The following is a 25,101-nucleotide window of genomic DNA, read 5'->3' as shown; positions in this document are numbered from 1 at the left end:
TGGCGGTGCCGGCGCCATTTTGCCCGTGCGTGCGAGCTAGTGGGAGTGGAGCGCCCCGGCCGTTGTTGCCGTCGCCTTCCTCCTCCCCACAGACCAGACAGCGGGTCCCTAGGCCGTCGGCCCTCGAGCCGAGACTTGTCTCTTGTCTAGTTCTCGGGAGCTCCTGGCCGACATGAGTGATGTAGAGGAGAACAACTTCGAGGGCAGAGTGAGTACAAAGCCGCGGGAGCCGTCTTCGGCGGCGGCCCGATGCTCCGGGGCTCGGGGACGAGCGCGGTCGGTCGGGCGAGGTTCCGGGGCCCGCGGGAGCAGCCCGCAGGGCCACCGCGAGCGCGTCCTCACGTCCCAAGATGGCTTCGGGGTCCCCCGTGGCTGCCCAGACGCCCCGCTAGCCCGCAGCGCTCGATTCTGGCGGCTGATGGTACCTGGCCTGGTCCTATCCTCTCCTGTCGCTCCCTTTCCTCTCAGCTTCCCATCTCTGCTCCGAGGTGCGGGTCCCCGGCGCGGTGGGGCAGGAGGCGGCGGGGCGCTCCCTCCGGCCGGATAGTGGTAGGTGCTTCCCGCGGTGGCATCTCCGGCCATCGCAGCGGGGGCTCGGGGTCGGAAGCGCGCGGGGCTGTTGTCCGGGCGGGGTGGCGCTGCTGGCGCGGGACTAGCTGGGGCCTGTGTCTCCTTGGCTCTCTGTTGCAGCGAGCGGCCGCGTCTCCGGCGGAACCGGCGGCGTGGCGTCTCTAAGGCGAGAGCCTTGAGGTTGGAGGTGGGACGAGCCCAGTGGAGTGGTTAGCCAACGACCGCAGCGACCCTTAGGAGTTCTTAAGACGAGAGCTGTGAAGGGAAAACTACGCCAGGACCTTGTCCCTTAATGTCCTCTTTCCTTTCACCTCGGGATGAGTGTGGCAACGCAGTAACGCCTGCCCGTCTGACTGCTCCATGTTGGCCTCCTTGGGTCTCAACTCCTAATGCTTTCTTTCCTTGGCCTTCTGAAAACTCCTTTACAGGTTCTTATGATTAAACTTGTCAAGGCATCTTACTTTAGCCTAACGTGATTGAACGAAATTCGTGGCTCAGTTTTGAAAGGGGGAAAATAGCTCATCATTGCTATTACCTGAAGTTTTCAGGCCCTCCCCCATCTCCCAGGAAGGGATTCGAGGTTTTCTTGGGTCCCGTGACTGTAAAGCAGCGCAAAGACTACGTTATCCTCAGCTTGAGTGTATTAAAAGGTTTATTACCGGCTTTTGAGCTTTCTTTCCAAAGTTGCCCTAGTAGAAACCGATGAGAGTGAGTCCTGGTGAAACCCTGTAAGAAGAAAAAAAGGGAACAAAAGTCCCAGGCTACGAGTGTTCCGGCTGTTGGATTTTGGTATTTATTCTAGTGGGGCGGGTGAGGGGAACAAACACTGGAGGGGTTTGTTGGAAGGAAAGAATTTGTTCCTTTTAGAAAAAGCTCAAGAGACAGACGCCTGTAATCTGTCCTTCAAGTCAGACTGAAGAAAGGAGGGGTTTTCGTTCTTTTGTGGGATTATGCAGCATCAGAATTGTTTATCTTTGAAATATTTGTATGAATTTGCAGACTGAATATGGTTGGACCTGCTTATTGTTTTAAGATCATAAAATATTTGGAGGTAGTATTACTTGTGAAAATAGTTAACTAGGAAAAGATATTTTTTCTGTCAGATTGTCTTTTTTTAACTGCCCGGTTTGGTTTAAGGAACTTGCACCAATGCTACTAATTGCTCTGATTCTTTTCTGATTTGTTGTCTAGTGGAATGAGTAGTTAACAATTACCTCCTTACCCGCCCCAAAATACTTAATATTCCCGAATCCAGTTTTCAGTTAAAATTTACAGCCAAGTTAACAAAAAAAGGTTTTTCTAGCTCCCCCTCTTCTGCCGTTGGTAGAGACATTTTTTAAATGGTACTTGTGGCTCATTTAGGTTGACACACTCTATATAAAGAATTAGAAGACGGGCCTTTGACTGCGCTTCCAGAGGACCCGGGTTCAATTCCCAGCACCCACGTGGCAGCTCACAGCTGTTTGTAACTCCATGATCTGACACCCTCACACAGATATACATGCAAGCAAAACACCAATTATAATTTTTTTTAAAAAAGAATTAGAAGACTAGAGGCTTTTCTGAAGGTTCACCTGGATTTGTTGTTGTCGTTTAGTTTGCTGGAGTGGAACCCAGGACTTGTAGGTGCCAGGCAAGTGCTCTGCTACTCCTTTTTCTTATAACAACTTGGTATTTAATATGGTAGTTTTTGTTTTCTGCTGGCCATAAATCAGCAGTGATGAAATTCGATGTGACACAGCAGTGGTGCCCCCTTCACATTGCTTTTGAGGGTAACAGTCCTAAAAGATTTTTAGATAATGTATTTGTTGAAGTTATTTATGATAGTCACACTTCAAACTTTTCTCAATATAGTATGTTAGGGGAAGCTTTGACAGATCAGTAGCCAGATGTTGGGTTAATTAGTTGTTACTTTTTAAAGATTATTGATCTAGTTTTTTTATTGCTTTAGTTTCTGTAGGAATTTTTGAGAAGAGTGTATCTGTTATCTTCAGGATGTCACAGGGAACATGATAGTTCCATCTCAGGAAAAGTGTTTAAAATTGGGTGGAAACCATTTTTTGTTTTGTTTTTGTTTTTCAAGACAGGATTTCTCTCGAGCTTTTGAACCTGTCCTGGAACTAGCTTTTGTAACCCAGGCTGGCCTTGACAGAGACCGCCTGCCTCTGCCTCCCAAGTGCTGGGATTAAAGGTGTGTGCCACCACCGCTTGGCTAAGTGGAGACTTTCTAAGGTCTACCAAACACTCAAGGCAAAATATTTACATATAAATATATCTACATTTACAGTATTTTAGAATTTAGACCCCGAAGTTATTTTGTGATGCTTTTATAAACTTATTTTTCCTGATAATCTAGCAATGGCTAGAGTGCTGTCAGCATTTTAGAAATGAACCACCCAGGGGGCTGGAGAGGTGGCTCAGCGGTTAAGAGCATTGCCTGCTCTGCATAAGGTCCTGAGTTCAATTCCCAGCAACCACATGGTGGCTCACAGCCATCTGTAATGAGGTCTGGTGCCCTCTTCTGGCCTTCAGGCATACACAGAATATTGTATACATAATAAATGAATGAATAAATAAATAAATATTTAAAAAAAAAAGAAATGAACCACCCAAACCATGCTGGGGCACACCTTTAACCCCAGTACTCAGGAGGCAGAGGTAGGTAGATCTGAGTGAGTTTGAGGCCAACCTAGCTACCGAGGACAGCTGGGGTTGGTTACACAGAGAAATACCAAAAGAGAAAGAACCAAGACCCAGAAGACCATATAAGCCCCAGTTAACTGCTCGTTGTATATCCATAATCTCTTTTCTCCCCCTCCCTTAATTTTATTGTATGTGTGGGTGTTTTGCTTGCTTGCATATCTTACGAACCAATACGTGCAGTGCCTGAGGAAGTTACATCCTCTGAGGCTACGGTTACAGATGGTGTCAGGTTACCAGGTAGGTGCTGGGAATTGAACCGGGGTCCTAGAAGAGCAGCCAGTTCTCTTAACTGCCGCAGCATCTCTCCAGCCCATATTTCAGGTTATTAATCTAACAAGGATTTGTAGTCCTACTTTGACAATCCAAATCTGGGTCTAAAACTGTTGTCAAGTATATGAGGTTAAGTGCTGAAATAAGTGTCAGACAAGTTTGATTAAATGTGCAGTCGGGGCTGGAGAGATGATGGCACTTATTGCTATTCCAAAGGTCCTGAGTTCAATTCCCAGCAACTACATGGTGACACACAACCATCTGTGCTTGCCAACATATATACAGTCAGAACACTGTATACATAATAAATAAATTAATCTTTTAATTAAAAAATATGCGAGTCAGATGATTGAATTCTAGAATCTGGTGGTAGGGAAAATCCTGAAAGAAAATATAAGACCAAAACGACTGATACAAGAGCAACAGAACACAGCTTGAATTATTTAAGACTAGAAATCCTTTTCAAGAAAGACAGGAGAAAGATTGTGACATTAGAACACCATTAGTTTCCAGCACTGAAAGGCAGAGGCAGGAAGATACCTTTGATTTCCAAGTCAGCCAGGGTACACAGTGAGGCCCTCTGTCTTTAAAGGGGGAAAAAGACAAATAGGTCCATAAGCACTTCATTTAGTGTGTGTGTATATCAATTTAACAAGCACTGGAAAATTGACCAGGGAGTGGGGGGGTGGCTGGCCGACCAGGGAACTGAAGCTTGTGGCTTATTTTAATTCAAGATCCTGTTGCCTCAACTTCTCCTAGGTGCTGGAATTTATAGCCAGGTGCCACCACACCCGGTTTTACCCAGTGTTCTTTTGGAGCTGGGAATGAGGGAAGGTGACTCAGCCCGCCAGGCTGACTTTTTCTCTGTTTTACTGTGTAAGCCTGGCTGACCTTCAAACTCACATGCTGGAATCTATTTGTCACTTTAATTAATTATAAAACTTACCCAAAGTTAGAGTTTTGACCTTAATTAATATTAAGAGGAATGGACGCAAAACTTTTAAGTCTTGCTTCTTTTTCAGTTGCTGTTCTAATCTCTTGAAAACAGAAATTTGTTTTTCCAGGATACTCTCCAAAGCTACAGAAAAAAGAAAGAATGAATGAAAAATTAGCAAATTTACCTGTACTAATTGAAATTAAAAGTTTTTATCTATGGACTGTAGATTATGGCTCAGTGGGGAAAGTGCTTGCAGTATGTGGACCTAAGTTCCAAACGCTGGCACCTGTTGTAAAAAACCAGGCTTGACAGAGCACGTGTCTTACTTATTTCCAGTGCTAGGAGATAGAGGAAGGAGGACTCCAGACAGTTCAGCTAACCAATAGATGAGAGCGCTGGGTTCATTAAGAAGCCCTATCTCAAACAGTAAGGTGGAGGGTGATAGAGCAAGATACTTGACTTAAACCTCTGACCTTCCTTCACAGGTATGTAAGCATGCAGACACACACAAATGCGTATGTATTAATATCTTAACACGTGAAAGAGATAGTCATGCGTGCTGGCCTAGGCTTCTAATCCCATCACTCAGGACTTGATGTCAAGAGGATAGCCATCAGTTTGAAGTCAGCCAGGGGTCCACAGCTCACAATCTGTGACTCCAGCCCCAAGGGTTCCGACACTCTCTTCTAACCTCTATGGATGTGGCATGCACATGGTACTCAGAAATAAATGCAGGCAAACCCCCACACACTCATACACATATATGAAGAAATGAGGGGGGGGGGCTCTATGAAAAGGGGAAGTTAAAAGTTTTCATTTGGGACTTAAGTTGTGGTGGTAGTGGGTTTTTTGTTTGTTTTTGGGTTTTTCAAGACTTAAGTTTCTCTAGCTTTGGAGTTTATCCTGGCTGGAATTAGACCAGACTGGCCTTGAACTCAAAGAGATCCTCTTGCCTTCCCCAGTACCACAATTAAAGGAATGTGCCACCTCCCGGCTTGATTTAAGATCTTTATGAGGACTGGAGAGGTGGCACAGTTAAGAGCACTTGCTGATCATGAAGAGGATCCAGGTTTGTTCTTAGCACTGGCATCAAGTACCCACAACACCTTTGAGTTTCCAAATGATCCATTGCTCTCTTCTAGCCTCTAGCACCTGGATGCAAGTGGTGCACATCAATGTATGCAACAAAGAATTTTTTTTTTTTTAGATTATATTATTATATACACAATGTTCTATCTGCATGTATGCGTGCAGGCTAGAAGGAGGGCACCAGTTCTCATTACAAGTGGTTGTAAGCCATCATGGTTTCTGGAATTGAACTCAGGACCTTTGGAAGAGCAGGCAGTGCTCTTAACCGCTGAACCATCTCTCCAAACCAGCAACACAAAATTTTAATGAAAATTAATCATTTACTTAGATTAATTTGCTTAAGGGGGCAGGTAGAGTGGAAGTAAGAGAAATGGTTGAGTTTTCATAGTGTCTTCCAGAGGACCTGAGTTGGTCTCTCCCAGCAACCATATCAGGTAGCTCACAACTGTCGGTAACTCCAGCTCCAAGAAATCCCAACGCCCTCTTCTGGCCTCTGCAGACGCTAATACAGACGTGTGCACATAAAATCTTTTTTTAAAGCTGGGTGTGGTGGTGCATACCTTTAATCCCAGCACTCTGGCAGAGGCAAGCCTGGTCCACATAGTGAAATTGAGGATAGCCAGAGCAACACAGAGATACCATGAATGAAAGAATGAGATCAGCCTTCCTTTTTAAGCCTCTACTGAGGTGGTTCAGTGGTTAAAGGCACTTGCCACCAAACCTGACAGCCTGATTGCAGTCCTTCCAATGTACATGGTGGAGAAAGAGCAGACTCCTACATGCCTGCCAATGCACACAAACCACCACTCCTAGTCGATACATGATTTTAGAAAAAATGGGTAAAGCCGGGCAGTGTTGGCACACACCTTATCCCAGCACTCAGGAGGCAGAGGCAGGCAGATTTCTGAGTTCGAGGCCAACCTGGTCTACAGAGTGAGTTCCAGGGCAGCCAGAGATACACAGAGAAACACTGTCTTGAAAAAACATGGGTTAAAGCAACCAGGCATTGTGGAACCTGCCTATAATCAATCCCTCTTGAAAGGGATAGGAGGATCAGGAGTTGTGCTGTATGGAATGGGATCAAGGTGGAGAGGGAAATAATGGCTAACCAAATCTGGTAGCTCAGACCTGTAATCTGCACTGAAGGGGAATTGCTGTAGATACAGGCCATAGTGAGTTGCAGATAGCCCGAACTACCAGAAAACCAAGTAGGAAAGATAAAGCTGTTACTTTGTGGGAATAGTACTAACCCTGAATTTGGTGTTGGATTTATTTTAAATCCAGTGTGTTTAAATGCTATCATTAAACCAGTTAGTTGTATGTTCCACTGTTTTTTCTCCACCCTATCCCTACTCTTGTAAAAGGCAGACTTTTGAAAAGAAGCAATGCCTGTAATTCATGTACAATGCATTGCTATAATTTTATAGATGGTAAGGCGTTTGCACTCTGTACTACTCCTAAAATGGGAATTAAAAAACCATGAAGTGGCACACATGGTGGTACTTGGGAAGTGGTGAGAATTTGCCGCAGCTTTCTGCCCCCACCCCCAGCCTTGAGATCTGAGAGACTTAACAGAGCAAATATTATAGATGAGTCTTTTTTTTAAGCTAATTGTCTTATAACTTAGTAACAAGTTTAGCAAGGCAAAAAAAATTTTTAATATTTATTATGTATATAGTATTCTGTCTGAGCGTATGCCTGCAGGCCAGAAGAGGGCACCAGACCTCTTACAGATGGTTATGAGCCACCGTGTGGTTGCTGGGAATTGAACTCAGGACCTTTGGAAGAGCAGGCAATGCTCTTAACCACTGAGCCATCTCTCCAGCCCTAGCAAGGGAAAAATTGCTTGACTAATCAGCATAATAGTTTCCTTGAGCCCAGCTGACTAGAAAATGATATTGTCAGTAGGTGCTCAGGCATCATGATCTTTGTAAAAGGTATATATTTCTGTGCTAAGTGAATTGATTCTATTATTTCATAAGTCTTAGCAGGTTTAATAGGACAGAGGTAGAGGTGAAAATATAATAGTCACATTGAGGAAGAGATTGATTGTTAAATACTAGGAAATGTAGAAGGCCAGCAGTAAAAGAAAATGTGAGCTGGACATATACTTGTCTATAGTCTTTGTTGTGGTATTCATCAGAGGTATGAGTAGGTAGGCCTGAAGGAAGAAAATTTACTTTTCCCCCTTGAAATCAAGACCCTGTCGTGTGATTAATACCTTCATGAAAGAGATGAAGATGAAACTTTCATCAGAAGATGAAACTATGAATGGAGAATTTGGTGATTGGTTTTTACTTTGGCTTTAATTGTTATTTATTGGCTTTAACATACCCAAGCCAATTTAGTCCATATAAACTTGAGAGGAGCCAGTGACCTTGAACATGGAGCATCACCACTGCTAAGAGTGTAAGCACGTGCTATCTCCCACACCCAAGTATGGGGCATCAGCTCAGCTTTGTGCCTGTTAGGAGAGCTCTTAAACAACTGTGCTACATCCCAGCCCTTTGCAGTCATTTTTTATACCAGCTTTTGAACGTGACATTTTATCAAAATACATAAGCGGTCAGAGTTATGGGCAATCTTAAAAATTCTTACCAAAAGATTGTAAGTTTTGAAGATAACCTGATATCTGTGGCATGAGTTTAAAGTTTGATTATGAAGCCGGGCGATGGTGGCGCAGGCCTTTAATCCCAGCACTCGGGAGGCAGAGGCAGGTTATCTCTGTGAGTTTGAGGCCAGCCTGGTCTACAAGAGCTAGTTCCCGGACAGGAACCAAAAGCTATGGAGAAACCCTGTCTCGGATAGTTTGATTATTTATGATTGCTAGACACTAAGCCATTTATGATAAAAAGTTTTTTAACTTATACCAAACGTTATATTAAGGGTTATTATAATGTTTATATAAGCTTACTCACATTTACTGAATATTAAGTATTTAGGTTTTATATTTTGCATCTGCAATACTGAGCTTCCTATTGCTTTCTTATGTTCTGTAACAGTTTATCCATATAGCAAATTTTGAAAGCCTTCTGCCTGGCTTCTTTGTGGTTTGTAGTGTCTAAGGTAGATGGAAGGAATCTTTTTCCCTTCAATAAGACAGCTTTTAGAAATGCTTAGTCTGTTGAGACAAGAGAACCACCTTAGCTGCATTTTTTTCTTCCTTGCAATTTATGTTTTCAAATTCTAAATAAGGTTATGAATTTCTTTTTTGAAATTTAAGATTAGCCAGATGTGGTCACACATGATTGTATAGTTCCATTTTTTTAGAATGGGGAGGAGAGGCTCATTTGATACCACAAGTTTCAAGTCAGCCTGGGCAACATAATGAAATCTCAATTCAAAAACAAAGGGGAAAAAAAGTTAAGTTCCAGTGATGGTGATCTTTAATCACAGCACTTGAGAGGCAGAGGCAGACAGATCTCTGAGTAGGAGGCCAATCTTGTCTACAGAGTGAGTTCTAGCACAGCCAGGACTACATAGAAACCCTGTCTCGAAAAAAAACAAGAGAAAAGGTAAAGTTCACTGAAGAGTTGAAATTATTTCATTTAAAAAGATGGGTCAGGGTTTTTTTTTTTTTTTTCAATATCTGTCTTCCATAAGTGACTACTGGAACCTGGTTTCTAAAGCAATCTTTAGTGAAAGTGGCATTTATCTAGTTAGTGTTTGAGACATTTTTTAAACAATAAGCATTAGTATGGCCATATTCTGTAACATTTGATTTGTTCATAGTATAAGTCTGCAACGTTTATGATAGGTGTTAGCAGACAGTTAAGGGGACTACTCTAGAATGTTGTTTATAGAAGATTCCTGAAGATAAGAGGTCAAATGAAACAGCTGTAGACAGGCTCCAAAGCCACAGAGAAACCCTGTCTCGAAAAACCAAAAAAAAAAAATACTCTTGGACTGGGTTTGTAAGTCAGTATTACAGTGCTTGCCTAGCATGAGACAACCTTGGGTTCAATCCCAGCAGTGCCAGAAAGAAGAGAGAACACCTTTAAAATGTCTTTTAAAAGATACTCTGGCAAACTGATATTTTGTTGTGGCTCTAGATCTGGGATTTATTTAAGTTTATTATTTATTGCATACACATATATAGCATATTATGTTTTTTTTTTTTTTTTTTGGTTTTTTTTTTTTTTTTTTTTTTTTGGTTTTTCGAGACAGGGTTTCTCTGTGGCTTTGGTTCCTGTCCTGGAACTAGCTCTGTAGACCAGGCTGGTCTCGAACTCACAGAGATCCGCCTGCCTCTGCCTCCCGAGTGCTGGGATTAAAGGCGTGCGCCACCACGCATTTTATTATTATATATTATGTATTATATATGTAATTGAATTATTAGAGTCTCCAGAAGTAATTTTTGGAGCCAGCAAGTTGGTTCAGTGGGTAAGAGTTGCTGCCACATTTCATAGCCCAACTTCTGAATGGACTCTTAACAAGTTGCTTTCTGGCCATATGCACACAAAATAAATTTAAGTTGTAATTTTTGAGAACAATGTTTATGAGGAGAGAGGCTTGGAAATTAATTTTTGGCTTACATAGGATTTTTTTAAATTCATAGTAAAACTAACGGTTTATAGTATCTCAGCAAAACCTGCTACTTATGTATAAAGAAGCTGTGGTGCATGTGTAAACACTGCTGCCACCACGGTACTTCCACAGCAGCATACTTGAATGCCATGCTAGTGGGTCTGTTAGAGGGAGGAAAACTACAAGAAAGACATTCTCTTGGTTCAGATTTTGAACCAGTCCTTTGCGATTTCAATTACAAGCAAATTTAATAAATTTCTTTAAGCACTAAGTATTTTGCTCCAGGCAGCTGTCTAGATATGAAAGACTAAACACTGGAAAGGTTGGTGGGGTCATGGTGATACCTTGAAGCCTAGCACTCAGGAGATGGGCAGGAAGATTTCTGTGGGTTCAAGGCCAGCCTGATCTACAGAGCAAGTTCCAGGACAGCCAGGGCTATACAGAGAAACCCTGTTTCAGGGGAAAGGGAAGGAAGAAAAAACCACTGGAAAGGTTGTCATTCAATTAAACTTCAAGGAAAGGGTCCAAGGATGTAGTCCAGTTGAAGTGCTTACCTACCACCAGGCCCTTTTTAGTCCTCAGCACTACATAGAACCATGTTTGATGTGGGATCTCTTACTGTATAAATGAAAATTGATATGAATATGTGTTTTTGTAAGAGTGAACTAATTCTTTGCATTAATAACTGAGTCTTAAGTGGATAGAGAAACCAAATTTTGGTTTCTGTTTTGATTGTATGGGTCTCAACATCAATCAAGTAAGTTACCGTGCTTTTTAATCAGTTATAAAATATTTGGTAAGTTCTAACTCCAGAAACCAGTTGGCATGAAGGAGATGTCTTTCTCATCAGCAGTATACACAGATGCCCCTGCAGGGAGTGCAGATGTGAATAAATGCAAAAAGCAGTGGAATCAAGCAAGGACAAGCATGTTTTGTTTGTGCTTTATGGTATTTAAGTGGTACAAGAGTCAAGGATTTCTGTGAACCATAGTCCATCCTGAGTTATAAAATGCAAATTTGTGTCTCCTGAAACAACAGCATACATTTCAGGAATTTACAAGCCAAAGTTAAATTGTGTTAGAAACTTTGTGCTCTTTTCCTTTAGTTTTTTTTGTGCTTGTCTTCAAAACACATCTTTCTGGTTAATCTGAATGGGTGAAAATGGTAGTCAAAATTGGGAGGTATAATTTTACAAATTTGTTATGGTTTTTATCTCTGGCATGTGTGCTATCATGTGAGTTCAGGTGGTATGTATGGCCATTTTTGGCCTAGGATGCTTTGCTTTGGCTGTACCTGAATTTCTTAGTGTGGTTTATTGAAAGTTAATTCTAAGATCAGTAAGATCCTTCAGCCTGTAAAAGTGGAAAATGAATATTTAGGTGGGGGGAATTGTAGTTTATGTTTGAATTACATTTATATTAAAATTAGGAACTAGAATGGACTTGGGAGGAGGGTAAAGAGTATGGTTAAAACTTAGAGAAATTCAGTAAATTATGTTAGACTACACATTTGAACATTTTTAAATACTATAAAAAATTGTTTTTTTTTAATTTATTTTTAAATAAACTAGTTATTTGCACTTTCCTGCTGGCCTTTCCATATGGTAGATAACATTCTGAACTCCAGCAGAGTTTTATAATCCCCACGTGCTTAAATATACTAAATGTTCTTTTTCCATTAAGGTTAATGTTCGTGAAGAAATTGAAGAGTTTTTTCCAAGAATGTGGAAGATAAATCAAGATAAAAGAAGGCTAATGAAAAGTATTAAAGATCAGAAAATTAAAATTGAATGGGGGAAAAAATTGAACAGAAGATTGGTCAGATAGAAGCACTTGAATATTTTTTTTTAAGGCTATTTTGAATTGTTTGGGGAAGAATACACGAAGTATGAAAAATGAAAAACTCAATGAAGAATGAAGAGAAGTAGAAAGCAAGAGTGAAGTAGAATTAAAAGAATCTGGAAGAATGAATGGGTCCTAGGTTAAGTAAATGTATGGTTTATGTTCCAGTGTCTGTATGATCAAGTTGTAGATGAATTTGCATGATTACTTAGTTAATAGAAAATTGGTGATCTGGTTCAAGTAGGGAATTATTGAGGACAGTTAGCAGTATTAACAATGGGATATTAATGAGCTGAAATTTTTTTTCTGGAGGGTGTTGCCTAACCATTTGTTTTTCAGGAGCAATCAATATAAATAATTATGGTACTTTAAATGTTAGGTGGTAGGCATCTACGTGACCAGTGCCATTTGTAATACTGTCTTCTTTGTTAGGAGTCTCGCTCTCAGTCAAAATCTCCAACGGGAACTCCTGCTCGCGTAAAATCAGAGAGCAGGTCAGGATCTCGTAGTCCATCACGGGTTTCCAAACATTCTGAATCCCATTCTCGATCAAGATCAAAATCCAGGTAAGTTTAGAATGTGTAAACTGCTTTCTTCACAACAAGGGGCTTGTGCTAGGTCTCCTTTTAGCTGCATTTCGTACAGAAAGTTCACCGATGGCTCAGACTGCAGAATTTAGAATCATTCCTTGGCACATCTGTTAGTTACTACCCATTGAGTAAAGGCACCTGTCACCACAGCTAATTCTGAGTTTAATCCTTGGAAGCCAAGTGGTGGAACAGACTGCTGCAGTTGTCCTCTGACCTACCCATGTGCTCACACAAGTACATTGGACATACACAGTTTAAAACAAAAATACTAGATACGCACATCTTTAGTCCACTTTACTGTCTAAAGCAGAATCTTTCGGTCAGTCCAGAGCTTGCCAGTGTGCCTGTTCTAGGCAGACATCTTGTTTTGAGAGTCACTAGTCTCTCTACCTTCCAAAACTGGAGTTACAGGCCAGTAGCCACACCTGGCCAACATTTACAGGACTTCTGAAGATCTGTACTCCTAGTTCTCTGCCTTATGGTGATTACCCATAAGCTATCTGCCCAAGTCAAAAAACTGATTCTTTTTTTTAAAATATTTATTTACTTACTTATTATGTATACAATATTCTGTTTGTGTGTATGCCTGCAGGCCAGAAGAGGGCACCAGATGGTTGTGAGCCACCATGTGGTTGCTGGGAATTGAACTCAGGACCTTTGGAAGAGCAGGCAATGCTCTTAACCGCTGAGCCATCTCTCCAGCCCAAAATTGATTCTTTTTATTGGTGGTGGTGGATTGCACTAAAATTAGTATTAAGGAGAATAGGAATATCTTCATTAGTATTCCCACTCAAATGATTTTTCTCTGGTACTCTAAGTGCATCTCTATCACTTCCTTCCTTTTTTTTCAATTTAGACACGATCTCACTGTCTAGCTAGCTGGCCTGGAACACTGAGATTGTTGTCCCTCTTGGTTAGTAAACGCATGTACACCATGCCCTGTTGTTGCTGCTTTTCTTTTTCTTTATTTTCTTTTTTGAAATAAGATCTGGGAGCTGGAGAGATGGCTCAGCAATTAAGAGCATTGCCTAAGCCGGGCGGTGGTGGCGCACGCCTTTAATCCCAGCACTCGGGAGGCAGAGGCAGGCGGATCTTTGTGAGTTCGAGGCCAGCCTGGTCTACAAGAGCTAGTTCCAGGACAGGCTCCAAAACCACAGAGAAACCCTGTCTCGAAAAACCAAAAAAAAAAAAAAAAAAGATCTGACTAGCTCTAGAGATACTCCTGTTCCTGTCTCCTGAGCACTGGGATTACTGTTCGTATGTCTTTCCTTTAAGTATGCTTTAACTTTTTTTTTAAACTGGAAGATGAGATGAGAGTGAAGGGATGAGCTTAAATAGAAATCTGAAATAATAAGGACTTGGAAGATGGCATAGTCAGTGGCTAAGAATGTTTGCTGTTCATCCACAGGACCCACATTTGATTCTTGGTTCTCCATACATGGTTAACAGCCTACAAACAACCACCTGTAACATCACCTTCAGGGCATCTGCAGTTCACTTCTGGCAGGCATCCACAGACATGTACACATACATGTAAATAACATGGGCGTGTGTGCGCGCGCATGCACAAGCAGGTGCCCATGGAGTCCAAAAGAGGAAGGATATCAGATCCCTTACAGAAAATTGTGTTGGAAACCAAAGTCAGGTCCACTGCAAGTGCAGTCTATATTCTCAACAACCAAACCATCTCTCAACCCCCTCATCTTTTTTTAAACAAACAAAACACCCTTTCTGAGGTCAAATAATGGGTTGGTACAAAAAGCAGTGCAACAAAAATTAAAAGTTGTTTTAGATTAGATATCTTGCATCTCTATATTAAGTGTACCATGTGCATGCAGTTCCCTCGGAGACCTGAAGAGTGAGTCATCCCCTGGAACTGGAGTTACAGGTGGTTAATGATCCTCTGTAAACTAAACCTGGGTTCTCCGGGAAAGCAACAAATGCTCTTAATTGCTGAGCTACTCTCCAGCCCTGTGATCCAGTATTTTACCTGAGTTTATTTCTTTCAAAGGTCAAGGTCAAGGAGACATTCTCATAGACGCTACAGTCGGTCCAGGTCCCACTCTCATAGGAGACGATCTCGAAGTAGATCCTATACGCCAGAGTATCGTCGACGAAGAAGCCGGAGTCATTCTCCAATGTCTAATCGCAGAAGACATACAGGCAGCAGGGTGTGTATATAAGAGTTAATGGAAGCCGGGCGGTGGTGGCGCACGCCTTTAATCCCAGCACTTGGGAGGCAGAGGCAGGCGGATCTCTGTGAGTTCGAGACCAGCCTGGTCTACAAGAGCTAGTTCCAGGACAGGCTCCAAAACCACAGAGAAAAAGAGTTAATGGAAACTTGGTGTTCTCTTTCTCCAGTGTGTAGCCATGGCGTAATACCTTTTATGAAAGAAGTGGTCCTCTAGGAAGAATACATATTTTAGTTACATATGGTGATACTTTAATCTCAGTACTTGGGAAGCAAAGGTAGGCAGATCCTGAGTCCCAGGCCAACCAGGACAACATAGTGAAGTGCTATCTCAAAAAATAAAATAGTGAATCATTTTATGTTATGCATTTGCTAATAAAGAAAATGCTACTATCTGAACAAGTCTACATAATTTCATGAGCCTACTACAAATAAAGTATATTTTCTTGACTTTGTATGAACAGGCTTTTGCCATGTAGGTAAGGTTGACTTCGGCAATCCTGCTTTATCCTCGTAAGTGTTGAGATCACTAAGGCAGGAAGTTTGTGTGAGTTCATTTCTCAAGATAGCCAGAAAGGACATTGATTCCTCTGGAGTTAAAGTAATGAACAGTCAACTTGGGAACCTCCTAACACGAGCTAGTTCCAGCCAGGACAGGCTCCAAAACCACAGAGAAACCCTGTCTCGAAAAAAGCAAAAAAAAAAAAAAAGAAAGAAAAGAAAAAGAAAATAGCAAGAATCTGTGTAATAACTTATACTCTTATTGAATGCACGTAATACTTTTTATATGGAGGTTATTTGGATGTGAAACACTGAGGTATTTTGTTTTGGGTTAAGAGTGCCAGAGAAGGGGGCTGGAGAGATGGCTCAGTGGTTAAGAGCACTGACTGCTCTTCCAGGGGTCGTGAGTTCAATTCCCAGCAACCACTTGATGGCTCACAACCATCTGTGATGAGATCTGGTGCACTTTTCTGGTGTGTGGGTATACATGGAAGCAGAATGTTACATACATAATAAATAAATCTTTAAAAAAGTGGCAGAGAGGGCAGCAGGATAGCTCAGTGAGTGGATCAGGGCACTTGACTACAAAGTCTGACCTGAGTTTAAACCTGGAACCCACATTGTAGAAAGAGTTGTCCTGACCTCCATACGTTATATGTGTCTAGATAAACATGCTCTAAAATGTAGTTTTTGGTTTTGGTGGTGGTGCTTGTTTTAAATGAGTGACAGGACCCAGGTTTCCAACAGGTTGGTTTTTTCTAAAGTTTTGGAGGTTTTTTTGTTTTGGTTTTGTTTGTTTTTTTGAGACAGAGTTTCTCGGTGTAACAAACAACTCTGGCTTTCCTAGAACTTGCTCTGTAGACCAGACTGGCCTCAAACTCATAAAGATCATCTGCCTCCTGAGTGCTGGGATTAAAGGTGTGTGCCGCCACCACCCTGCTTCTTTCTTATCTGCTGTGCTTGCCCTATATGATAGTATTGCTGACAACCATGATAGAATATGTATCAGTATTTAATAATCTTAAAGTCTGGATCCTGAAAGCATTTGAAGGATGTCCTGCTACAGAATGAAAATGGTGGCTGGACGCTCAGTGACTAAGAATACTTACTACTTTGCCAGAGGACCAGAGTTGGGACCCACTGCCCCTATATGTTCTCTGTGGACATGTGGATAGGCATAGGGCAAAGGAATGGTTTATAAAGTTTTTAAATATGTTTGTGAGTGCCTGCCTGCCTTTATGTGTATGCACCACATGTTTGCCTGGGGAGGTCAGGTGTTGGATCCCCTGGGAGTAAAGTTACTATTATGTTGGTGCTGGGAACTGAAATGGAGTCCTTTGCAAGAGCAGCAAGTACCCTTATGTTGTAATAGGAGCGGCAGGGCTGCGTCCCCGGCACCCGGCCGCCCGCATGGCTAGCTTATGCCCCGAAATAATTACACGGAAACTGTATTCTTTTAAACACTGCTTGGCCCATTAGTTCCAGCCTCTTATTGGCTAGCTCTTACATATTGATCTAACCCATTTCTAATATTCTGTGTAGCACCACGAGCTGGCTTACCAGGGAGATCTTAACCTGCGTCTGTCTGGAGTGGGAGAATCATGGCGACTCCTGACTTGGCTTCTTTCTCCCAGCATTCTGTCTGTTTACTCCACCCACCTAAGGGCTGGCCTATAAATGGACCTAGGCAGTTTCTTTATTAATTAACCAATAAAAGCAACAGATTAATACAAGACCCATCTCCATCACCCTTAACTGTTGCTCAGCCCCGAAAATAAAAAATAAACCTTTAAAAGAATGAAAATAGAAGGCTGGGAATGTGTCTGAATGGGAAGAATACTTAGCTATTGTGCATGAGGCCCTGGGTTCAGTCTCCAGCACCACATAAAATTTGGTGTGTAGTGCATGGATAATCCCAGCACTGGGGTGACTGGAAAAGTGGAAATGAGTCAGATTAAGTAGTAATGACCAGGCATGCGAAAAGTGAATTCTTTAGGTACACTCTGAAAATTGCTGAGCTAGACTAGAGAGAGGGGACGGTTTTGTACGGACTGTAATTATAAAGCCTATTCCAAAGAAGGTCTTTATGTGTTTTGATTTTTTTTTTTTTTTGGTTTTTCGAGACAGGTTTCTCTGATTTTGGAGCCTGTCCTGGAACTAGCTCTTGTAGACCAGACTGGTCTTGAACTCACAGAGATCCACCTGCCTCTGCCTCCCAAGTGCTGGGATTAAAGGCGTGCACCACCACCGCCCGGCTGTTTTGATCTTTTTTATATTGAAGTTTTAATGAAAACTTATTTCTGCCTTTATTCAACAGGCGAATCCAGATCCCAATACTTGCCTGGGAGTGTTTGGCCTCAGTTTGTACACAACAGAAAGAGATCTTCGTGAAGTATTTTCTCGATATGGACCGTTGAGTGGTGTCAATGTAGTTTATGATCAGCGAACTGGCAGGTCACGTGGATTTGCTTTTGTGTATTTTGAGAGGATAGATGACTCTAAGGAGGTAAATCTTGTTTTATAATTTTCATTTGAAAGAATTTTTGGTATGCATAATAATGCAGCATTACTACTAACAGTCTGTTAATAACATTTCCATGAACATGTCTCCTGACTGTCAGACTTGATTGGAACTCAGACATAGACAGAAGAACTGTAATTTCTAAGCCATTCAGAGTGACATTAATATCTAGTCTTAAAGTGGGTGGGGGGATTATAAGTTTTAATTTTTAAAAACCTCTTAGCTCATATTTGATGTGAGTTATCTATTCTGAATATCTAAGATCTTTGTAAGTAAAGCAGATCTTGGTGGCATTATCTGGGCAACTTAAATATGTTCTGGACAATACTTAGCTCTGGAAATGCTGACAGTCTGCTATGCAAGCTGAATTGCTATGCTGTTTTCAAAAGTTCATACTTAAACTAAAAATGACTTCAAGATCAGTAAATTATGAATGATTTTCTTTTTTATAGGCTATGGAAAGAGCAAATGGAATGGAGCTGGATGGTAGAAGAATTCGTGTGGATTATTCTATAACCAAGAGAGCTCACACACCTACACCAGGCATTTACATGGGCAGACCAACTCAGTAAGATTTTGTGTTTTATAGGGATTGAGGACTTGCTTAGCATGTTTAGGGCTTGGGTATAGGGCCCAGACTGCAAAGCAAATTCAACTTCCAACATATTTAAGATTAAACTGGAATAGAAATGTAGAAATATGGGCTGGAGAGATGGTACAGAGGTTAAGAATACTGACTGCTCTTCCAGAGGTCCTGAGTTCAATTCCCAGCAACCACATGGTGGCTCCAAACTGGCTGTAATGAGATGTGGCGCCCTCTTCTGGCCTTTAGGCATACATGGAGCCAGAATGTTGCATGCATAATAAATAAATAAAATCTTTTAAAAAGATAAAAAAATTTTAAAAACTTAAAAAAATGTAGGGGTATATCCCCTCCATTTCTGTGTATGTGTGTCTCCTTCCTTTATCAATATATAATCGTTTAGGGTACTGAAAAGGTAACTGGCTCATCAGTTAAGAATACATACTCCTTGTAACATGAGGATCTAATTTTACATCTTAATTTAACCCATTTTTGTTAATCTGTGTATATCCACGTGACTGTGCCTTACCGGCAAGATTCTAACTAGTGTCCGACTCAGGCAGGGGATCCATGGCATCTTCCACTCTGCCCTTCTTCCCAGCACTCAGTTCTGTCTGCTCTGCCTACCTTAAGTTCTCTCCTATCAATTTGGCCAAGGCAGTTTAAATAAGTATTGCTGGGTGTGGTGCCTTGTCTCTAATACCACCATTTAGTAGGCTGGCAAAGGAGAATTGCCACTGTTGAAGTCAACCGTGGCTACATGTATTATGAGACCCTGTCAAAATAAGTATTTCTTAGAGGCCTCTTTGTAGGACAAATTGTATTGATACTGCTGTTTGTTTTGAAATACCATGAATTTTTTTTTATTATTATTATTTTTGGTTTTTCGAGACAGGGTTTCTCTGTAGCTTTGGTGCCTGTCCTGGAACTAGCTCTTGTAGACCAGGCTGGCCTCGAACTCACAGAGATCCGCCTGCCTCTGCCTCCCGAGTGCTGGGATTAAAGGCGTGCGCCACCACCGCCCGGATTCCATGATTTTCACATTGAACAAAAATGTGTTATTGTTTTGTTTTTTAAGGAATAGAAAGGAAGTAGAGGCAGGCAGATCTCTGGAGTTTGAGGCCAGCCAGGACTATTGTCACACAAAAAATGGCAGATGGCAGGAAGAAGGCAGATAAAGCCTTTCATTTTGTTTGATTGAGGGAAATGTGGATTGGGAAATAGTAGACCTGCAGAAAACCAGATTGAAATTGTCCCTTGTTTGGAATACACAAAGAACAGGGGTTTTAAATTCACCTCCAGCTGTAAACATTAGACCCTGTTGTAATTTTAGTGGAATCATTCTTTTTGGTGTTCAGGACTTGTTACATTAAGCTGATGTTAGGGAGGAAGTATATAGCTTGGAGGAGTTGGTTCTCACCGTCCGTGTAGATTCTATGGGTAAAATTGTCAGGCTTAGTAGCAAATGCATTTGCCCACTGACCCATCTTTCCAGCCTCTACAGATGCTATTTTTTAATTTCCTTTCTTTTAGTTCTTAGGTATAATTTAATGCACTTTGTTCCTATTTCCCATGCTTTGTTTCTTTGTTTGATTGAGATAGGGTCTCTGTAGAGTGTTGGCTTTCTTGGAACTCACTTTGTAGACAGGCTGGCCTCACAGATCCTCCTGTCTCTGCCTTCTGAGTGCCAGCGTTAAAGACACGTGCCATCACACTGGGCTTAAAAGTTTGTTTTTGTCTTTACGTATTGTCGGAGCCCATGTGTGTCCAACATAGATTCCCTAACCCGGCTGAAATGGAGTCGCGAGGAATAAAACCGACACAGCTTACAAGGTCATCTTGGAAAAGGCCAGAATCACTCTTTATTCTCGCAACATCTTATATCTACCTCAATTCAGTGGGGGAAAACACATTAGGCTTTCTCCTAGGCAACCAGGTGCCTGGGTTTAGGTCATGTCCGCATCTAGCAGTCAGGTAGGCCATGAATTAGCATCTCTATAAGACATCCTCTTAGTAACAAAAGGAAGGAAGCACCGAACCTCTAAAACTCTTGAGTCATCGGCTTTAGCCAACATCTCTTCTCAGGTAATCCACATTCTAACAAAAGAAACTAGGAGCAGCACATCCTGGCTTTTGTTAAGGAAGCTACAGCTTGTCTGCAGAGCTGTGTGACTAGCTCAGACCAGGCTAATGGCTACTGTGCCAAATCGAAATATGGGCCCACAACGTATTATGAGTACAGTGCCCTTAGGAGCCAAAACTGGTTCAGTTCTCCCACTGGAATGGCTGACAGGAGTAGCCACCCTAAATGGATGTTGGGAAGTGAAAGGAATCTTGGAAGAGTAGCAAGTATGCTCTTAACTGCTGGGCCATATCTCCAGAGAGTTCTGTTAGAGCATAAGGGGCCAGAACAGAACACTGTGGAAGTCAGGAAGATAAGATGGGAGGGTATTTGCCATGCAAGGGAGGTTTCCTCGTATTAAATAATCCTGGATAATATATAATAATTTTTTTCATTTTCCTGTAGTAGTGGTGGTGGAGGTGGTGGAGGAGGAGGAGGTGGCGGAGGCGGCGGTGGTGGTAGACGACGAGATTCTTACTATGATAGAGGATATGATCGAGGCTATGACAGATACGAAGATTACGATTACCGGTACAGGTAATGTTTTAATCTGGGATGTCTAGTCTGTGCTGGATGGTAATCTTATTTAGCACTTTGATATTGGCACATATAAATAAAAACTGGATGTTTGAGTTGAGTATGATGGCAAGGTATTCCTTTGTGCTTGAGTCAAAGATAGGAGGATCGCTTGAGCCCAAATCCATCAACATGGTGACTTTACATATTTTGGTGTGGGATGGGTAAGAGTGAAGACATTTTAGGGCTGACAATGTCATTTGGAGGTGTTTCTCCAGTATGTGCTAGGTCCTGGGCTCAATCCTCAGTTACATTTGTTGCTTGTTTTTTTTTTTTTTTTTTGAAGACGAGTTTTGTGATGTGTAGCCCTGGCTGGCTTGGAACAGCATGTTCTCCATTCACTGAAATCTGCCTTCTGAGTTTGGGGATTAAGCCTGAACTACCAAAATGGCTAGGATTTTGTTTGTTTTTTCCCTTCATCTGAGTCAGTGAAGTGATGATGTGATGTGCTGATTCATTTCTCGTTTCTTACAGAAGAAGGTCGCCTTCTCCTTATTACAGTCGGTATAGATCACGGTCAAGATCTCGTTCCTATAGCCCAAGTATGTAAAATTTGCTGTTTTTTTGTAGTATTGAAACCATCTTTCTAACTAGTAATTTTATTTTGAGATACTTGGATATGTGTTCGGTGTTAATAGTTGGAAAAATATTTTAGGCAAGGCAAACTATAATTATAATTTTTTTGTTCTTTTTCAGGACGCTATTGATAATGATAATGGAGTGGTTGTGGCTAAGGACTCTTTCCCTCCTTTTTCTTTTTGATTCTGGATTTCCAAGCTTATGCTTCCTAGTCCTGGTTATTTAATCTGTGGCCAATTGTGTTTCCGTTTTACATCCTTTGTTACTCTCTTAATGGTGTAATTGTCATTTAAGTTGTTCAACATCTAAGTAAAAAAGGAGCCCAGTGTTACACTGTGTGGTTCTTTCTGCATTTATGGAGATCGACTCATTACTACGAAGAAATGATTTTTTGAAAACTTTTGTGATAGATATTGTAGTACATATCCTATTAGTGGAAATCTGCAGTCATGACAGACTGCTTTTTAACCTTCTTTGGGGGAAGATAACACTTTAGTAGTCAAGTTTGTCTGAAGTGGCATGGAACAGTTGATTAGTTGAGTGTAGAAAGTTTGAAGTTGTAGGAGAAAATATGAAGAATGTAACTTTGAACCTAAAAAAATTAAGTCACCTTTTAGGAATTAAAAGCTTGTAGATTGCTATAAAACATGTTATATTTGAAGTTACATGTTAAACCTTATGATCTTAAAGTGTGATTTTTATGTTAAATTTACAGAAACTTAAGTATTCCCTTAATCATTGAAGGAAAACCTTTATTTATTACCTAGAAAAATTGTATAACTTGCTGTTAGAAATTTTGGTATTGGGTTATTGGTTTTGTGGGTTATTGTATAGTATAGAATTCTAAAATACATGTGGGAAAGAGTAATTTCAAATAAAAGTTAATTTGAAAATGGGGTTGTCTCTTTATTTGATAATGATTGAAAATGCAACTTGATCGAAAGCTATTCTTTTTTGATATTATTATGTAGTCATTTATGACTCATTAAGCGTAATCACAGCCAGAAGATAGATAGCATCTGTTGACAAGAGAACCATTCTCAACTCAGATACATAATACTTTCAGTGACAATGGAAGAATATTTATGTTACAAACAGAATGAGACGCAATATCCATGCACAGTACAATACATGCAGCAAAAGAATAGCAATGTGATTATTGATAGATTTCTGATCAAAGAAAAGAATTAACAATCTTAGAAGAGCCGGGCGGTGGTGGCGCACGCCTTTAATCCCAGCACTCGGGAGGCAGAGGCAGGTGGATCTCTGTGAGTTCGAGACCAGCCTGGTCTACAAGAGCTAGTTCCAGGACAGGCTCCAAAACCACAGAGAAACCCTGTCTCGAAAAACCAAAAAAAAAAAAAAAAGAAAGAAAAAAAAAACAATCTTAAAAGAATATATACTATACAAAATTGATAATTTTTTCAGTAAACTCTAGATGTCAATCATATTATATTAAAAGGACAAAGTTTGATGACTGAAGCAAAATTATCAAACTTGAGTCTGGCACCTTAGACCGCTTGACACACAAAAAACTATTCTTTTAAATTTGTTTTTAATTTATGAATGTCTGCTTGCATGTCTGTGCAGTATGTACATGCAGTGCCTGCCTTGGACGCTAGAAGAGACTGTATTATCCTCTGTAACTGTTAGAGTTGTAAGCCACTATGAGGGCTAGGAATGGAACTGGGCCTCTGGAAAAACATCTCTCCAGCCCTTAGAAGCCAGTTGGGTTTTTGTTTTCCTCTCATTCCTGCAATATAATAATTAAGCAGCATTTTGTTCATCCTGAGTCAACAGTATTTCCTCGCTTTTTTGGGGGGGGGGGTGTTTTTTTGTTTTTTTTTTTTTTTTTGGTTTTTTCGAGACAGGGTTTCTCTGTGGTTTTGGAGCCTGTCCTGGAACTAGCTCTTGTAAGCCAGGCTGGTCTCGAACTCACAGAGATCCGCCTGCCTCTGCCTCCCAAGTGCTGGGATTAAAGGCGTGCGCCACCAGTATTTCCTCGCTTTTTCTTGGGACTTGAGTCAGTTATTACTTTGAGCTTTAAGATCCCTAGTTTGGGACCTGGATCAATTCTGGTTTGTTGTTGGTTTTGGTTTGGTTTTGTGTATGGGGTAGGTAGCAACATGTTGAAAGAATAACTGGCTCTTGTCTCATATCCTATATTCTGGGGCAACTTTTTGGGTTTTCAAGACAGTAGAACATAGAAATATGGCCTTGGCTGTTCTGGAACTTTGTAGACCAGTCTGGCCTCGAACTCAACAGAGATCCACCTCCTCTGCTTCCCTAGTTTTGGAATTAAAGGCATGCAGGGCACATTCTGATTATTTAATATTTTCTTAAAAGGTGCTAGACAGTGGTGGTGCACACCTTTAATCCCAACACTCCAGACAGGCACATCTTTGTGAATTTAAGGCCAGCCTAGTCTAGAGCAAGTTCCAGGACAACCCTGTCTTGAATTAAAAGTTTTTAAGTGATGTAAGAATTTTTTATTTTGGCGGGCGGTGGTGGCCCACGCCTTTAATCCCAGCACTCGGGAGGCAGAGGCAGGCGGATCTCTGTGAGTTCGAGGCCAGCCTGGTCTACAAGAGCTAGTTCCAGGACAGGAACCAAAAATTATGTGCATTGATGTTTTACCTGCATGTATGTCTATGAAAGTGTTGCATCTCCTGGAACTGGAGTTACAGTTGTGTGCTGCCATGTGGATGCTGGGGATTGGACATGGGTCCTCTGGAAGAGCTGTTGACGCTCTCCCCACACTTCATGACCCACTTAAATTAACTAGAGTCATCTGTGTGACCGTAGGTTTGGGGCCATCCATTGGAGTCTAGGGTACTCTGCAGTGGGGTACACAACCAAAGAGCAGCCAGAACAGAACCCCAAGAGTCCCTCTTCCTTCACTGTATATGCATATGGATGAGCTTAAGCAAATGAGATATATTTGTATAATTGACTTAGACTACAATTCAGATAGAACAATATGAATTCCATTTTGTTAAATGTAAAAGGTGGAAGCTGTGGAGATGGTTCAGTAGAGTGGCATGCTGGGTGGTGGTGGCAGCACACGGCCTTTAATCCCAACAAAATGAATCTTGAGATCTAGGCCAGCCTGGTTTCAGAGAGTTCCAGGCCTGGCTCCACAGTACACAGAAAGCATTCTTGGTTTCATAGGTGTATGCATGCATGAACATCTGTGTATATGTATATATACATCTTGTAATACACCACACGTAGAAAATAAAGTTATAGCTAGGTGCAGTACATGCCTTTAATTCCAGCAGAGGTAGAGGCAGGGGTAAGGCCAGCCTGGTTTACACGTGGGAGTTTCAGGTCAGGCAGTGTTAAATAGACTGTCTCAAACTGCAAAGCTATAAATTATATATTTTACTGTCCTGAGAGTCAGGGTGAGCAGTGATGATGTACTTGTTGAGAATATCCCACTCCGTTAGAAATTTAGACTTAAAAAACCTGGGGTTTTGTGTTTTGTTTTTTTTGGGGGGG

General features: G+C 41.3%; 1 protein-coding gene across 5 annotated transcripts; it reads left to right on the top strand.

The window, feature by feature from the left end:
- On the top strand, positions 1-21,816 carry Tra2a (transformer 2 alpha homolog). 5 transcript variants are annotated; one of them, XM_057761503.1, is made up of 9 exons: positions 1-208; positions 469-549; positions 12,370-12,503; positions 14,539-14,698; positions 17,537-17,725; positions 18,193-18,308; positions 20,851-20,982; positions 21,496-21,563; positions 21,718-21,816. In XM_057761503.1, the coding sequence occupies exons 1-9, from the start codon at positions 173-175 to the stop codon at positions 21,726-21,728; spliced, it is 927 nt and encodes a 308-aa protein (XP_057617486.1). In that variant the 5' UTR covers positions 1-172; the 3' UTR covers positions 21,729-21,816. The 5 variants fall into 5 exon arrangements, with proteins under 5 accessions (XP_057617486.1, XP_057617495.1, XP_057617477.1 ...); XM_057761512.1 differs by lacking the exon at positions 469-549 and having other exon boundaries at positions 2-208; XM_057761494.1 differs by lacking the exon at positions 1-208 and having other exon boundaries at positions 215-549; positions 20,851-20,976.
- Positions 21,817-25,101: the final 3,285 nt, after the last annotated feature.

The sequence above is a fragment of the Chionomys nivalis genome, chromosome 1, assembly GCF_950005125.1.
Source record: "Chionomys nivalis chromosome 1, mChiNiv1.1, whole genome shotgun sequence".
NCBI classification, from domain to species: domain Eukaryota; kingdom Metazoa; phylum Chordata; class Mammalia; order Rodentia; family Cricetidae; genus Chionomys; species Chionomys nivalis.
Note: the sequence above shows the minus strand (reverse complement) of the source record. Positions and strands in the feature narration are given on the sequence as shown.